Source organism: Colias croceus, chromosome 30, assembly GCF_905220415.1.
Source record: "Colias croceus chromosome 30, ilColCroc2.1".
In the NCBI taxonomy this organism is placed as follows: domain Eukaryota; kingdom Metazoa; phylum Arthropoda; class Insecta; order Lepidoptera; family Pieridae; genus Colias; species Colias croceus.
The window spans coordinates 4,172,263-4,189,567 of NC_059566.1; the positions used below are offsets into that span (position 1 = coordinate 4,172,263).

The window sequence follows — 17,305 nt, forward strand, 5'->3', positions numbered from 1 at the left end:
CGATATTCAAAAGATTTTTACCAATTGATTTTTTTGTGATAAAAACAGGGGTTTTCAAGATATTGTGAAAAATGTGAATTAACCTAGAAACTTAAATAAACCCGATTTAGTTAGGTTTATGTGTGATTTAGGTAGTATTTTATCGTCTGAAGGTTATTTTTCGTTTAACATATTTAATCTATGCGTAGAGCTTATGCTTTCAGACAAAGTCTATCTGTTCATCGGCTAGTGCAGGTAGGCACCAGAAATCTTCCGGGACGGATTTCAAGAAAACCTAAATATAGTTATATTTAAAAAAAATGCCAATAGAGTTTTTATTCGGTTTACATATTGTTGTTGTTGTTTGAATCATTTTTTCACTACATATTCGAAGAAAGAAACAAATAAGAAATAACCGGTTACCTACCAAGCTATGTCATAATAATATTTTTGTATATACATATATTTATACTTACCTATTATTTTACTTCGCTATCTATATTAAAACAACCTACAGTGTATAAACAATACCTTAAAGAGTGATTTTATGTTACTTGATTTTTTTGTAATTCAATGAAAACAATAATCGATATTAATACATTTAGCTATTTACCATAGTAATGTCATAATAGTTACCGCTTGGTTACCGTGGTAACCGGTAATGGATACTAAATCTATGGTAACGGATCTAAACAATTACATGTCTTATTAGATTTTACAAAACATTCCCTGATCAAAATATATTTTCCGATAGTAAGAAGGCCTCTAAATTGCCGAGATTTTTTTTAATAGTATTTTTATTTTGATACATATGAGAAAAACCCGTACCAAAAATGTAAACGGTAATGGACACTAAATCTATAATAACGGATCTAAACAATTACATGTCTTATTAGATTTTACAAAACATTCCCTGTTCAAAATATATTTTCCGATGGTAAGAAGGCCTCTAAATTGCCGAGATTTTTTTAATAGTATTGTTGTCTTGATGCATGAGAAAAACCAGTACCAAAATTGGGCATTCTCCTTTACTTCAAGCCATTTAAGCTAACTTAATTATTTTGGTCGTGGCATATATCAACAATAAGTACGTTGGTCGAAATTATTATTTTTAAATAAAGCCTGTTTCGGCAATGAATAAATCAGTCAATTTATATAAATATTTTTCTTTTGTAGTGTTACTCATAAAATGAATACTATTTTAAAAGGTTGACTATATTTTATCTAAAATCTCTAAATAAAGTTCACCTGAAAAAATTGGTTTAGTTTATGGCAAACAATTCTAATAGATTTATTGAGCAAAAAAATGACAGAAATAAGAAAAGACAAGCATTTTTTAGCATACAATTTGTAAGTAGGGAAGTGTAGGTTACATGCAAAATATCTCTACATTTTGTCAGGGTTCTTAAAAAAGCTAAATGAACGTAAAACTATGTCATTTCCTTCAAAACTAAATAATAAAACATGCCAAACAACAAATATACATAGAAACAACATAAAAAAAACTCCCAAAAACAGACAATGCCTTGATAACTGGCAACCCAGATAACAAACGTCACCCTTAACCTATCAAGTGCACTAAGAGCAATAAACCTATATTGCTCTGAGCAAGTGCACATCACACTGCCTAAAATTGCGCGACAGTTCGACAATCAAACGTGCTTGTTCTTAGTGTTGCCAGCTTTCCTTCGTCTAAAATTGCCCATTTGACGGAGAATTTGGGCGTTTTCATCGTCAACTTCCCTCTCCATGCCCGAAGTGCCCGGTACCGTGCCCCATAGTTTTATTTTAGTCGGTAAATATATTAAGCCCAAAAGGGTGAGAACTGCAAGAGAACATGACATATTCAGAAGACTAAAGAAAACTTAGATTTAATTTAAAAAAATGTAATTAAAATCAGCAATTTTTTTTTAACACATTGAAAATATTTTTCTTATTTAAAAGAAGAAATTATTGTAATTTTTAATCGTTATTTAGTCACAAGTTGTACTTACAATGAAGTACTAATAAAAATAAATTTACATAGTACATTTATACTAGTTAGGTGTATAAAAAATTATTTCTGTATTTTCAAACGAAACGCAAAATTTTTAAGTCCAAATAAATTTACTGATTCAAATAAAATTAAAACAAAAGGAATTATTCCTCTCTAAATTACATACAACCTAATATAGATGAAGTTTTTACTCACTATTCAACACGCAGGGGAATACGACGTAAAAATTGAGGGTAGTCGAATGGAAGTAGAACGCCTCTGAGAAATATAGTATTATAGTGAGCACTAGCGACCAGTAGCCCATAGACACCACACTGAAAATAAATAGATATCGGGCAGATATCATTTCATAATATGGATAAGTAATATAATTAAGTCTATCTTTAAAAAAATTCCCATCAAAATCTGTTGCGTAATATTAACGATCTGAACACACAGACACACAGACGGCGGAAATCAACTTTGTTGCATGCGGTGTAGTGATTCACTATTACTACATAGTATTAAACAAAGTCGCTTTTTCTGTCCCTATGTCCCTTTGTATGCTTTAAAAATACGCAACGGCTTACGAAGCGGTTTTTTTTAAATAGATAGAGTGCTTTCGGGGAAAGTAATATACTTTCCCCATACTTTACTTTATTATTTATATTCCCCATATTTTACTTTCCCATTTATTAACTTTTATACAAAGCGGGCAAAGTCGTGGGCTGTAAGCAAGTAATATTTAAAGTCGTGTTTCTTGAGCCCATTAAGTTAGTTCAGACTAGCTTTCCGCCTGCGGACTCGCCCGCGTTTTCAAAGACAAACCCGCATAGTTCCTGTTCCCGTGACATTTCCGGGATAAAACCTAGCCTATGTTGCTCAGTGAAGATGCAGCTTTCTAATGGTGAAAGAATTTTTGAAATCGGTCCAGTAGTTTATGCGTGAAATCCATACATACATAATTACAAACCTTTCCTCTTTATAATAATACTAGTGGCCCGCCCCGGCTTCGCCCGTGGTACATATTTCGCAATTGAAGGTAGCTTATGTCCTTTCTCGGGTATCAAAATATCTCTATACCAAATTTCATGCAAATTGGTTCAGTAGTTTAGGCGTGATTGAGTAACAGACAGACAGACAGAGTTACTTTCGAATTTATAATATTGATATGGATTAGTATAGACAGATAATGTTAAATTAACTCATTCGTTACTAAAATTGAGATTCGATTGATTTAAAAATGAATACAAAATCTATGCCACATAATTATGTCACGACTATATAGAGGTACAACATGTAACCCTCGATGTTATAAAGATATATTTTTCAATACACTCTAACAAGCTTAGTACTCGATTCTCAATGGAAATGAGGTTGTGTCAAGAATCTGATTAACGAGATCAAAGATAGCTCCACTTAGACACGATATTTATATGTATATTAATACTAGCTTTGGCCGTGACTTCGTTCGCGCGCGCGGAGATTCATCATCACTACATAGTATAAAACAAAGTCGCTTTCTCTGTTCCTATGTCCCTATGTCGCTTTGTATGCTTATTTTGATGCGGTTTTTTTTAATAGATAGATTGATTCAAGAGGAAGGTTTTAGTATATAATTCATTAGGTTTTAGACAAAGCGGGCTAAGCCGCGGGCGGGAAGCTAGTATTCAAAAAAATTATAGCGTATATTTTGCCTAGGACTAAATTACAAAAAATAAGCAGACACTGTCCAGATTTTCCGTGAATGGTGGACGACAGACAGACAAGCATCTGATGATAGTAGAAAACAACAAACATTTTTCTACTTGCATTTTTTTTAATTAGGAACTAGCTGTGTTGTGCGGTTTTACCCGCATTGCTCCATTCCTGTTGGTCTTAGCGTGATGATATATAGCCTTTCTCGATAAATGGGCTATCTAACATCGAAAGAATTTTTCAAAACGGACCAGTAGTTCCTGAGATTATCCTGAGATTTTCAAACAAACATAAAATTCTATTCTTCAAAATATTTTATCACCGACATATTATAGACGACAACACCAAAATAGTTTTGAAAATACTTACGGCCTGTAATGTATGTATAGTGTGCAATGTATCAACGCTAAAGCCTTTAACACTGAAAACATTCCCAGCATCCGTGATATTGTACCTGTAAATAATAAATGTTATAATTATAAAAAAAATAATGTTTTATATACTAACTAGCGGTCCACCCTGGCTTCGCTCGTGGTACATTTTTACGTTTTCTCTACATAAGAACCATCCTCGTACTTCAAGGAATATAATAAAAAAAGAATAATTCTCGAAATCGGTCCAACCGTTCACGCGTGATGCCGTGACAACGCGAAACGGGTTCCATTTATATATATATATAGATGATATTAAAAGTAAAAACTAAAAAGGTATAGATAGGTGTAATAATTAAAGATTTTAACTGATTTTAAACGCGATTTATTAAACGCCAAATTATATGTGACGGGATCTAAGGACAGGATAATGTCTCCTAACACGCTCGCTGTAAAGTATGCGAATGTCAGGGAAAATAATATCATGAATAAATCTCGTTTAAAATCCATTAAAATATTTAATTTCTAAATGTATAATACTTGCGTAAAATCAAATACTAGAAAATAATGTAAATGTTATTAATGCTCCATAAAATCTTGTGTTATGAAAAATATAAATATTTAAAATCCATTCTACTATAAGTAATAAGAGTGGTTTTGATTTTCTTGTGTGGTCCTTAAAATGTAAACAGTATATAATAATTTGGAAATATACAGGGTTACAGGAAAAGTCGATGTAGATCCGTTAAGGGCATGTAGTACACATCATTTCTGAATGATTTCACTATGTAACCCCCCATCCTAAACTTAACCGTTTTCGAGATATTCGAGTTTTAACTATTTTTATGAAAATGCCCAATTTTTCGGCTATACAATTGAATATTTTGAATATTTTTGACTCTTATGATTATTTTTTTTGTTTTTTACATGAAGAATGAGATGCTTAATTACCTCAATGACTAAAATTGCACGTAGGTTAACTAAATAGGTCATTGTAGACAATCGAAACTTAAGAAAATAAGTACAAATTATAAAAAAATATTTTTCTTTTCTGGATATCTCAAAAAATTATTATGGCACTTGCTCTGCAGATGTGCTTAAAAACATCTACATTTTATCAGCTATCCAACGAGGTATAACACTCTAGGGTATTTATTAACCTCAAAGGTGAAACTTAGTTTCTAAGGCTACATGGCAGTCAGAATAAATAGTCCTTATTTAATCTAATTAATTTGACTTAAGTTCAGCATCATCATTTCAGCCTACTGGCTTCCACTATTGAACATAGGCCTCCCTCGGCTAGGTACAACCTTCATGCATCCATCGATATCCCGCTATCCTGACCTAGGAGATCATTCAGTTTTATAGCATTTTTTTGTTCACATCGTCGATCGTACAAATAATGACCGTACGCCAACTATTACTTGAGCGTAAGTGACTAGTTACTGGCTTTTGTTTGGAAAATAACGTAATCGGTGCGTTGTTAACGCTAGTTGGCATACAAAATTACAAAGTCACTCACGCTCAACTCATAGTTGGCATACAGATCGTCGGTGATTGTAGTAAGCTAAATGAAACAATAAACAGTTCAAAATAATATTTAATCACCTAATGTTTTTGAATAAAATTTTATAGTTCATGTTCTACGTGTCCACCTCTATTTCGCACACATTTTCTCATTCTTTCACGTAGTCCACTTTTCACTACACCATGTGGTTAATGTTCTTCTTATGTCGTTAGCAGCATTAATTATCCTTTCTTTGAGAACTTCCACTGACGATATGGGGTTGGGCTCACTGTAAACGAGGCTCTTCATGTGCCCCCATACATAAAAATCAATGGGGGTCAGGTCGGGACATCTGGGTGGCCAGGGTAAAGGCCCACCTCTTCCAATCCATTTATTAGGATAGTTAGTGTCCAACCATTCCCTAACGCTTCTTCTGAAATGAGTAGGGCAGCCATCATGTTGAAACCACATGTCCCGCAGTAATTGTAATGGGAGATCATTAGTAGGTCACCTAAGTCACACACATAAGTCGTGTGGGAATCCGAAAGCACAATAATTCGCATCTACCATGGACGAATCGCATGAGTAGACTAAAATGGATGGCAAGCAAACAAACGACCAAATACAAAACATTGGGTATGTTGTATCCCCAAACTTGTTTATGCACATTATTTTTCTCACTCTCATCTGCATAAATCGAAAGTTTTCTCGCTCACATGCACCGGATTAACTTGAAGGACAATAGCCGAGGGACCCGTTAGACCTACTACCTGAACCATTTCAACTATGTTTTTTTCTATGAGTTTAAATACAACCCTAGGTTGTTATACCTCGTTGGATAGCTGATAAAATGTAGATGTTTTTAAGCACATCTGCAGAGCAAGTGCCATAATAATTTTTTGAGATATCCAGAAAAGAAAAATATTTTTTTATAATTTGTACTTATTTTCTTAAGTTTCGATCGTCTACAATGACCTATTTAGTTAACCTACGTGCAATTTTAGTCATTGAGGTAATTAAGCATCTCATTCTTCATGTAAAAAACAAAAAAAAATAATCATAAGAGTCAAAAATATTCAAAATATTCAATTGTATAGCCGAAAAATTGGGCATTTTCATAAAAAAAGTTAAAACTCGAATATCTCGAAAACGGTTAAGTTTAGGATGGGGGGTTACATAGTGAAATCATACAGAAATGATGTGTACTACATGCCCTTAACGGATCTACATCGACTTTTCCTGTAACCCTGTATAATTTACCAGGCCTACAAGCTTACAATTGTATGGTTTTCCTCGTATATATATTTGTTTAAATAAGTGTTATGTCTGTAGTTTTGATGTTAGATAAAAAAATCGCGGACATTATTTTGTACTTTGTACCATGTGAATAACAAAAACTTAACAGTTAACACTTGTATTTCGTTTTTAGGACAATTAGTTGTATAAATACGTATAGATTTTGAATTAAAGCTTACCGTCGAAATGATCATTTTCAGGGTTGTTGCTAAGGAAAGATCTCTTCTCAATGTACGATCTTCCGGCGGTTCCTAAGTCCATGAAGGCAACGAAGGCTATCCATCCGCGGAACGCATACAAAACTTTATTTTGAACTGCCATAATTTAAAGAGCACTTCTCCTGTTCCGATAGACTATTGTTCCAAGTTTTAGCACCGCTAATTTTGATTCAAAAGCGGCTTTATAAGAATCTACCTAGATACAAATGAACATCGATGAAGCAGCCAATAATTGAATTAAGCAAGCAGGTTTCTAACTAAGAAATAACGCGCGTAATTTTAAGCGTGCAACGCACTGCGGCATTTTACCTGCATTAGTTATTTTTATGTGTAAAAATTATATTTAGATCTCGAAAAAATAAAGATCGCGCAAGACATTTTTATGTCAACAATGGAAATTGTCACTGTCGCTATTTTGTCACATTGTGTCATTGTCATAAATTCACAATTAATATTGCCATCATGTAACAAAGGATTATTATTATGAAGTGATTATGAAAATATAATTTTTGTCTTATATGTGGGTTATTTGAATTGATTTTAAAAAGCATAATATATTTCTAGGTTCCAAGAATGTTTAGTTTGTTTATTTATCTAAATAAATTGTTAACAAAAGCGAATGAAATGCCCATCAACCATCGATTTACATGAAATTAATAGCATAAAAACATTATATCTTATAACGGTATATTTAGTATTTTAATACAGGTTAATTTAAAGCAATTACTATAATTATTTTTATTTTATTTTGCTAAAAAATAATTGCCATATGAAATTTGATGCTCTATCCGTCTGCGGCTGATCACAAATACCTAAAAATATCGTCGCCATATTGGTATTGTCAAAAACTTCGGGATCTATCGGTGTGCAAGAGAAAATGGTTTTTCACATCATACAAAGCATTTCAGAACAACCACAGTGATTCCGTAGAAAGCGCTTGAACTTTAGATGTTTCGTTTTCCGCGTTCCGTACGGATTTCTGTTTGCAAATGATGTTTCCCATGCAGAAATGTTCGGGGAGCGGGACGGAATCGGAGGCCGGTGGGATAGGTATAGGCAAGAGTTCCTTGCCTTCTGACGAGCTGGCGTCAGCGGTGGCTGCTGTGTCAGACGAGATAGGGGATATCCTGAAGGATGAACTGGGCGATGCGGACAGGGCGGATCGCATTGGTGCCGAGCTCGCTGATCTTAGAGCGGAACTCGGTCTCCTCGCAGGCCTTGCTGACGAGCCTCAACAGGACTTCCCATCTCTGTTTGAGATAGCTGTGAGTAACTATATCCCGTCCTTGCACCACCCTTTTACTGTGTCGTTGACCTTTAGTTTTGACATGTGACATTTTTTCGAAAAAATTACATTGTAATTGCTTATTAGTTGAAGCAAAATGTGCAGCCAAAGTTTTTTCAAAGAAGAAATTGTTGACAAAACATGAAGTGTTGTTGGAAATGTTGATTGATCTTTTCAAAACAGCTCATTATCATAGTTGTGTTATTATTAACACTGAAATTTATATTGTTTATTTATTGACATACATTTGTAACATTCTCAAATTTATGTGTGGCTGTGGTAGAGAATAACTTCATATTTTAACCAAATTCCCAAAGTAAATAATAACTTTAAAGCGCACATATATAACTAAGGAATAAATAAATAAAAAAATGAATCTGAAAAACGACACATTATCATAGAAACACACATAGAAAAACTGTAACAGAAATAGAAATTAAACTTATAAGTCTAATTTGATACCTATTTGATTATAGTCTCATTAAAGCATATCACTACATAGTACAAAACAAAGTCGCTTTCTCTGTCCCGTTGTATGCTTAAATCTATAAAACTATGCAACGGATTTTGATGCGGTTTTTTTTTAATAGATAGAGTGATTGAAGTGGAAGGTTTTAGTATAAAATTTATTAGGTTTTAGACAAAGCGGGCGAAGCCGTGGGCGGTAAGCTAGTATGTATAGAAAGTGCTTCAGATATTAACTTCTGCAAAATGCATATTTCCATATGACCTTTATATACAAGCCAGACTTAATTACTTTTAATTTCATGACATTTTACAATATTTACTAGAACTGGTTTTATGATTATTATTGAGTAGTAATTTATATAAAATAAAAAAGTTTGTAACACATATTACACAGTGAGGAAAAGTAGTTACTGTATGTTATAAAGAGCTTATTTAGTAAGCTTAAATCGAATATTTCTTTAAGAAATGTCAATCATATGTTAAAATATCATTTCTTTTATAATAGTATTAGATTTTAATAAATAGCCAAGTTGTCTGGTAGAAATTGCTTATAGCGATAAGACATATTATCACATGTGTCACTCTTGTGTTGTAAAACTATTTAGCGTGCAGAAAAGTTTTCATTCCTTATAATATGGTAAAGGTACCCTCATAGGAGGCCCGTGTCCCAGCAGTGGGAACGTATATGGGCTGATGATGATGATGAATATGGTAAAGTAGATTATGGAATATATCATCATCATCATCATCATCATCATTATCAGTCCATGTTTGTCCACTGCTGGACAAAGGCCTCAGCCATGGCACGCCATTGAGCCCGGTCATTCGCTTGTTGTCGCCAGTTGTTATAGTTGTTGTGGAATATATAATCATACATTATTATGTAAATAGCATAATGTTAGGCTGATTAGTTAAAATCTATCTATATTAATATTATAAAGCTGAAGACTTTGTTTGTTTACTTGAACATGCTAATCTCAGCATCCACGGGTCTGATTTGAAAAATTATTTTATTGTTATTTCCAGTTATTGAGGAAGGCTGTATCACCATCTTAAAGGTGCTTTTGCAATTGTAGCTTAACTTATGTTTAGTTTCTTTATCACCATGAAACTTAATTAATTAATGTGATCTAACACCAAAGAATATTTCAGATCAAACCAGTAGTTCCTTAGATTAGCACCTTCAAACAAACAAACTCTTCAGCATTATAATATTAGTATAAATTAGCCAACATCTAATTTCATTCCCTTATGCCAGATAACATTAAGGCATTAAGTTTGCCGAGTAATCTTCTATATAATATATAAAACTCAAAGGTGACTGATATAGTGATCTATTAATCATAGCCCAAACCACTGGACGTATCGGGCTGAAATTTGGCATGCAGGTAGATGTCATAACGTAGGCATCCCCTAAGAAAGGCTTTTGATCAATTCTACCCCCAAGGGGATAAAAATAGGGGATGAAAATGATTACCATGAAAATTTTTCTTTTCCACGCAGGCGAAGCTGCGGGCAACAGCTAGTTTTATAATAATATCATATTATATGTATAACTTCAGATCGGTCACCATGCCTCCGGCAGCGGCTCTTCCACGACCTCCTCTTGGTCGGGCGCGCGCAAGCCGAGACGCGTCGCGAGGCCGCAGCGGGCGCAAAGGAAGCGGCCTATCGTTAAGGGGAAGGAGGTATGGAGCTTGTAGTAGAATATTTTAGCTTACTGTAAAGCTTCTTGTCAGCTATTCTGTGTAGGAACTGCTTTCCTTGTTTATAATAATTCAGTGATGTAGTTATGGTCTCGGTGTTAGTTTCATCTACTGTTATAGTTAAGATTTTATAAAGAAACACACTATTCACTTAATCTTTTTATAATTTTTACTGATGAAATTCCATTTTATAGTTTAGATTTTTTAAATAAATTGCACGCAGATGTCCCGCCGTCCGTGTCAGTACGCAGTTCACCTACCAAGCATTTGCCAGTATTTTCTCTATTTTCACCCTATTGTAATGTTAGTGTTAAGATATATGACTGACCCATTGGCTTGGTTGGTAGTGCCCTGCCTGCCTTCCAAGACAGAGGTCGTGGGTTCAATTCCCACCCGGGGCAAATATTTGTGTGATGAACATAGATGTTTGCTCTGTGTCTGGGTGTTAATCTATATAAGTATTTATTTAAAATTATATAAGTATGTTTATCAGCCATCTGGTTTCCATAACACAAGCGAAAGCTTAGTATGGGATCAGATCGTGCCGTGTGTGAAAATTGTCCTGAAATATTTATTATTATATATATAGATTGAAAATCAAGACATACATTATGTGTTGATTGTTCGTGTGTGATGAGGAAATAAAAAAAACGTGTGGCACTCGGGGACTGCCGCGGTAAAGCTATTGCTTAGCATGCCTTCAAGCCACACCTCCGCCCGTCGGAGTGGGGAGCGTGAGGTTTTTCGTTACGCAATTTCTGGATTATGTCCCCGCGCTCAAGGCCCGCGATAGAAGCTATGCAATCTTAATATATATAAATCTCGTGTCACAATGTTTGTCCTCAATGGACTCCTAAACCACTTAACTGATTATAATAAAATTCGCACACAATGTGCAGTTCAATCCAACTTGAGAGATAGGATAGTTTAAATCTCAAATCGTTTTAGAGAAAGCGGGCGAAGCCGCGGGCGGTAAGCTAGTAGCTTAATAAATTTATTATTATTATTTCCTCTACAGATGTGCCGACGCCGTACCGCCGCGGTTCGTCGCGCGTCACTCCGCATACGACGCGAAACAATCGTGTCTGACGCGAGCGACGTTGGCGCTAATTCCGACTCGGACGACCAGTGGACGGAATTGGATGATACTTGTATGTTTTTTTTTTGTTATATATTTACACAAACACACACTCAAAGAAGAAAGAAAGAAAAATAAATTATTTGACTCCACAATAACACTATATGATAAAAAAGTAGGTTAGTATGTGTATTTTGAAAGCGTTGAAAAGTCATTTGGTCAAACAAATTATCAGCCCCCCCCCCCTCCTCCTGTATCCTAAAACTATAATATATTTGTATATAAATTGCCCCCTACTTTTACAGGTTAATATTTAAATTTTAATGTGTTAAATGTTAAAAAGTCAAGTTTTGTTATTGTGTGTGTGTGTGTGTGTGTGACTATAGTTTTATTTTGTGGTTTCTATGTTATAATAGTCTATAAGTTACCCCTCCTCTCTATTAAACAGGCTAGAATGTGTATTTTAGAACGTAATTCTTATTTCGCGTATAAAACAACAAGCTTTGTTAGGTTAAGAATTATAATTTTTTTTAATTTAAAATATGGTTAATTTACAACAGTATTTTTTTTCTGGTTTTGTTTGCATTCTTATTGTTTATTTCAGCTGCGTCTTCGGACAAAGAGGGCGCTGGCGTTGATGACATCTGCCCGGAATACCAAGACAAGGGATCCGTAAGTATTCAAATAATGTAGATTTTTGTATGTGAAATAATATTAAAATTGATTTAGTAGTTTTATAAATGTAGTTTAAGCTTGTTTTATATGTTTAAATTGATGTAGTTTTCATTTTTTTTTTTTAATAAATAAATAAATATTATAGGACATTATTACACAAATCGACCTAGGGCCTTAGCCAAACGGCAAAACGCCAAGGAATAGAATACGCTATCGATAGAAATTGACATAAGCGTATGATGTTTTGCATAAGGATTCGGTCACCCTACCAACGACAACGACGACCACGAACAAAATTTTCATCCAGTCGCAATTAAATAAAATTGTGCAAAACACAATTAAAAATGAAATTTAAGAATTTCCTGTCGTATTGGTGTTTGGAAAAAAAAATTTTGAGATCAATGGATAAACAAACAGGTTTTTCATAGAAACGGTGGCTCCTAGAAAAAAATGTATTTAACCTTTTTTATAGATAATTAGATTATATACAATTTTGGTTCAGGTGATTGTATGATAAACTTACCGTCTCGGCGAAAATCGCAAAAAACCCTATTTCTTTTTATTAGTTGACCTCGAATTTTTTTATTCCTGAGTACCAGAATGACGGGAGATTTTAATATTGATTTTGAACAAATTTCGGCAAGATTGTAACTTTGGTCGTGGTCGTCTGCGTCGTTGGTAGTGTGATCGAACCATTACCAAAATGTCATGAGCTTATGTCAATAATTAGCGTTAGCAGTTTCTATTCCATGGCGTTACGTACGTTTGTCTAAGGCCCCTAGTCCCACAGTAAGCTCAATTAAGGCTTGTGTTGTGGGTACTAGGCGACGATAAATATAATATTTAATAAATACATATATAGATAATAACACCCAGACCCAAGAACAAATAATTGAGTTCATCACACAAATATTTGCCCTGACCGGGGATCGAATCCGGGACCGTCGGCTCAGTAGGCAGTTACTTTACCACTGCGCCAACCGCGTCGTCACGTTAACATGTTAACGGTTTTATTTTTTATTATATAAGTGTGTGCGAGAAAAGAATCTGTAGAATCGTTTTATAGGCCTAAATATTTTATCTCCAATTCGACTGGCTGGTTGTCTTGATAGGTAGTGACCCTGCCTTCCAAGCGACTGGTCGTGGGTTCGATTCCGGGGCAAATATTTGTGTGATAAACGTAGATGTTTGCTCTGTGTCAGTGTGTCTATATAAGTATTCATTTAAAATTATGAATGTGTAGCGTCAGGCTCCGATATTGTTTTAAAAAAGGACTCATAGATCTCCATAGCATCACTTGTATTATTACAATTAATAAAATATAATAAAAATAAATATCAGAAATAAATTATAGTAAGCTTGTGTGCACTGGGCAATGGTCGATGAACGAATGAACCGAGTCTTTTTTTTTTTTTTGTAAGGTGTTTCTCAATGTTAGCCAGAAGGGCTTCTACATTTTAACGCGGACGCGGGGGTGAACTGAAGGTTCACCCTGGTAGCGACATGCACAAGGGCGTCCCCCCGCCACGGGGATCTCGAACCTCGGCTTGGGCTGTCGCTTGAGTGGAGGAGGCCAGAAGGGCTCTAATCGGACGGGGGAACCGAGTCGTTCGCGCGCGCTTCTTTATATTGGTTCACCGTCCATTATAAAAAAAAAATCCCTAGTTTGGAATCAGATCGTGCCGTATGTGAAAATTGTCCAGAAATATTTATTTATTTATTTTAATTAACAGCAGGTGGAGCCGCCAGCGATGGGCCAATTCCTGCTGCCGCTGCTCAGCGCAGAGCCGGCCCCGGAGCCCGAGCACTTCCTCATCAGGCACGAGGACATACTGCAGGTGAATAATATTAATAATTTATTTATTTACTAGCTTCCGCCCGCGACTCCGTCCGCGCGGAAAAAGTAAGAAAAATGAAGATTTTTTTTTTTCTACGTATTTTTGCGGGATAAAAAGTATCCTATTTTATGCCCAGGTTAATTAGGTATAATTATACCAAGTTTCATCGAAATCGAACCGTTAGTTTTTACGTCATGCCTTCACATACAGACATACAGACAGACAGAAAGACAATTTATTTTAAATCACATATTTAGGTTTGGTATCGATCCAGTAACACCACCCTCTCTTTATTTTTTCAATATTTTCAATGTACAGAATAGACCCTTCTACAGATTGATTATAATATGTATAGATTTCCTTCCATAACATGTACAGTTTTTTAGATAACACTAGGTTTCCGCCCGCGGCTTTGCCCGCGCAGTCAAAGAAAAACCCGCATAGTTCCCGTTCCCGTGGGATCTGCGGGATTGCGTCATTTTCCCGGGACAAAAAGTAGCCTATGTAAAGGACATAGGCTACTTTTTGTCATATTTCGCAATAAAAGGTAGCCTATGTCCTTTCTCGGGTATCAAAATATCTCCATGCCAAATTTGTTGAAAATTGGTTCAGTGGTTTAGGCGTGATTGAGTAATAGACATACAGCTTCTTCTTAATTACTTTCGCAATTATAATATTAGTATGGATTGAACAGGCATCAGGTGTAAAAAGCTGGTGCCTATGGGAGGTGTAAACATGTAATATAGGTCACCAGATCTCGTAATTAAAAAAAAAAAAAACGGAAAATACATTTTTTAAAGTGTGACGAGCACACGTGTCAGAAGCGAAACTTCTTTGGCAAGATTCAAAGATACCAAAATCGTTGCCGTTATATATGAGGCTAGTTTTACATACTGTTTATGTTTTGTGAGGTTCTAAAAACTAGCCTCATCAAATTATGGGGTTCAATAGGTCATTAACTCATTAGTTGTTTGCTTTGTGAAAATAATTATATTATTCAAATTAAAAAAGTTATATTTTGGAATAAACATTGTTCTCTAAGGGAAAATAAAACAATTGAGTTTTCAGTCAACCTAAGAACTTAATACATCTTTGTAAATAAATTTCTGGACTGTCTGCAGAACTTGGCACACATTTAGATCTCATTTCTTTTTTTGGCAAATTAAGTCAACGATTGAACTCGGCTCCAATTTTTACATTTATGTTTTTGGTGGGATAAATTATATACTGAAACCTTCCTCTTGAATCACTCTATCTATTAAAAAAAAACCGCATCAAAATCTGTTGCGTAGTTTTAAAGATGTAAACATACAAAAGGACATAGGGACAGAGAAAGCGACTTTGTTTTATACTATGTAGTGATTTAAATAATTTTCCAGTTGCTTGCGTCAGCCGAGGAGAGTGTACGCGACGAAGTGCCACTGGACGATGACGTCACACTGGACCAGCAAACGGACGTGTGAGTATTTATTTTTAAAATATATAACAAACTACTGAAGTCGTGACTCATGAGTGTCTTTAGTAGATAAATAAATGATCATAATTAATTTTAGTGCATTTATTGGAGTGAAACTTCTTTATCGGGGTTGGAAAAAAAATAAGTGTAACATTTTTTCGTTACGCGTGACATTTTTCCGTTACGCGCCATCTTTTTCTTATACCTACCACGCGTGATTCGACGTATTTCTGTAAAGTTGCATATATAGTAAATTATTTTTTGAAAAATAATGTCATAAAGAAGTTTCACTTCTTACGTGTGTACACTAGTACACGCACACATTTTTATTTGTTTATTTACGGTATGCGCCAAACTATTAAAAAAATAAATTCTGCAATGAGTGAATCTATACTAATATTATAAAGCTGAAGAGTTTGTTTGTTTGAACGCGCTAATCTCGGCTACTACTGGTCCGATTTTAAAAATTCTTTCGATGTTATCTAGCCCATTTATCATCTAACCTTATACTAAGTAAAGCTTTTCTTACTACGCTGTTGAATTAGCCACCAAAGGTTTTTAAAATTAAAATTAATTAAAAAATAAATAAACACACAAATGTTTATCCGTTTTCAGGTTATCGGAAAGCATGTTCGAATGCGAGGAGCCAGTCGTCACTCCGGAGGACGAGGCCGCCCTGTTCCATTTCGTCTGCGGTGAGAAAAATTAATTTTATATACAGCTAAATATTTCGGTGATAATAGATAACGTCAGGAAATTAATATAAAAATAAATTTCGACCATCGAACTGTTCAATCGAAATTGAATGTTCTTATTTACTAATTGCTATTGAACTATTGTATGTAATATACCGGGAAGGCAAATGCCCTCGAAACAGCGAAAGCTATATTTATTTATTTATACTTTATTGCTCTTTGAAAACTTAAATATGAACTTAATCTAATTATAAACTATAACAAATGGCGGTGTTATCGCTAAATAGCGATTTCTTCCGCATACTTTCACGCCAATCCGGAACGGATGCCTGACCAACTCGGCCACTCGTGACCCGCCAGACCGATCGAATTTATTCTATTCTTTCAGTTTTATGTGTCTATGGGACACACCGTTTTATTTTTTTTTTTTTGTATAATTGTATTGTGTTTATGCATAGCGGAGGAACAAGACGGTGATACGTCGCAGTTCGAGCCGGTCGAGGAGTGGCTGCTCGGCGTATACCACTCGTGGTGTGAAATCAGTGCGCTCATGTACACGCTCATGGGGACCAATATGTAAGTGTTTTTGACATTTTTTTTAAATATTTTTTGACATTTTTTGATATTTTTGAGTTTAAAAATGTTTTTGAAGTTATACTTCTTTTGGCGCGATGGAGATAAATGATGAGTGTGAATTTTTACGATGCGCGCGCACACCGACACCTAAATTTAACAGCATGAAGTTAGTTCTAGGTGGTATGAAAATTGATGACTATGTTCAAGTTGTATATTCTAGTAATTTTTCCATACGCCAAAGAAGTAGGTATAACTTCTAACTCACACACTCTTTTTTTTAATATTTTTGACAGTTTAAAAATGGGTTTTATGATTTTGGATATTTTTTTTGTAATTTTTATACTATAACGGCCTTACAAATAAAAAGTTAAACAATGGATAAACTATGTCCCTAGGGGTAAAAAGTAGCCTATGTCCTTTCTCCAGTATCAAAATATCTCTATACCAAATTTCAAGCAAATTGGTTCAGTAGTTAAGGCGTGAT

At 34.7% G+C, this 17,305-nt stretch overlaps 2 protein-coding genes across 3 annotated transcripts in view; one reads left to right on the forward strand and one right to left on the reverse strand.

The window, feature by feature from the left end:
- Nucleotides 1-1,080: 1,080 nt before the first annotated feature.
- LOC123704690 lies at nucleotides 1,081-7,428 on the reverse strand. Of its 2 annotated transcripts, XM_045653114.1 has the most exons (6): nucleotides 7,354-7,414; nucleotides 7,006-7,240; nucleotides 4,022-4,106; nucleotides 2,171-2,289; nucleotides 1,597-1,804; nucleotides 1,081-1,558 (listed from the first exon to the last, which is right to left on the reverse strand). In XM_045653114.1, exons 2-5 carry the CDS (start codon nucleotides 7,145-7,147, stop codon nucleotides 1,632-1,634), a joined length of 519 nt encoding a protein of 172 aa, XP_045509070.1. In that variant the 5' UTR covers nucleotides 7,148-7,240; nucleotides 7,354-7,414; the 3' UTR covers nucleotides 1,081-1,558; nucleotides 1,597-1,631. The 2 variants fall into 2 exon arrangements, with proteins under 2 accessions (XP_045509070.1, XP_045509068.1); XM_045653112.1 differs by having other exon boundaries at nucleotides 7,006-7,428.
- A 452-nt stretch (nucleotides 7,429-7,880) lies between these two features.
- Nucleotides 7,881-17,305, forward strand: part of LOC123704558 — a 47,847-nt gene continuing 38,422 nt past the window's right edge. Inside the window, exons 1-8 of the mRNA XM_045652936.1 lie at nucleotides 7,881-8,309; nucleotides 10,360-10,485; nucleotides 11,522-11,654; nucleotides 12,186-12,253; nucleotides 13,990-14,094; nucleotides 15,474-15,553; nucleotides 16,166-16,245; nucleotides 16,704-16,821. Coding sequence (XP_045508892.1) covers nucleotides 8,034-8,309; nucleotides 10,360-10,485; nucleotides 11,522-11,654; nucleotides 12,186-12,253; nucleotides 13,990-14,094; nucleotides 15,474-15,553; nucleotides 16,166-16,245; nucleotides 16,704-16,821 — 986 coding nt within the window. The 5' untranslated portion in view covers nucleotides 7,881-8,033. The remainder of the gene's footprint in view (nucleotides 8,310-10,359; nucleotides 10,486-11,521; nucleotides 11,655-12,185; nucleotides 12,254-13,989; nucleotides 14,095-15,473; nucleotides 15,554-16,165; nucleotides 16,246-16,703; nucleotides 16,822-17,305) is intronic.

Coding starts and splice junctions, on each gene's coding strand:
- LOC123704690 (XM_045653112.1), bottom strand. CDS start 7,147: ATGGCAGTTCAAAATAAAGTTTTGTATGCGTTCCGCGGATGGATAGCC. Junction 4,107..7,005: donor TGAAAATGATCATTTCGACG/GTAAGCTTTAAT, acceptor TATTATTTACAG/GTACAATATCACGGATGCTG. Junction 1,805..2,170: donor ATTCCCCTGCGTGTTGAATA/GTGAGTAAAAAC, acceptor GTTCTCTTGCAG/TTCTCACCCTTTTGGGCTTA.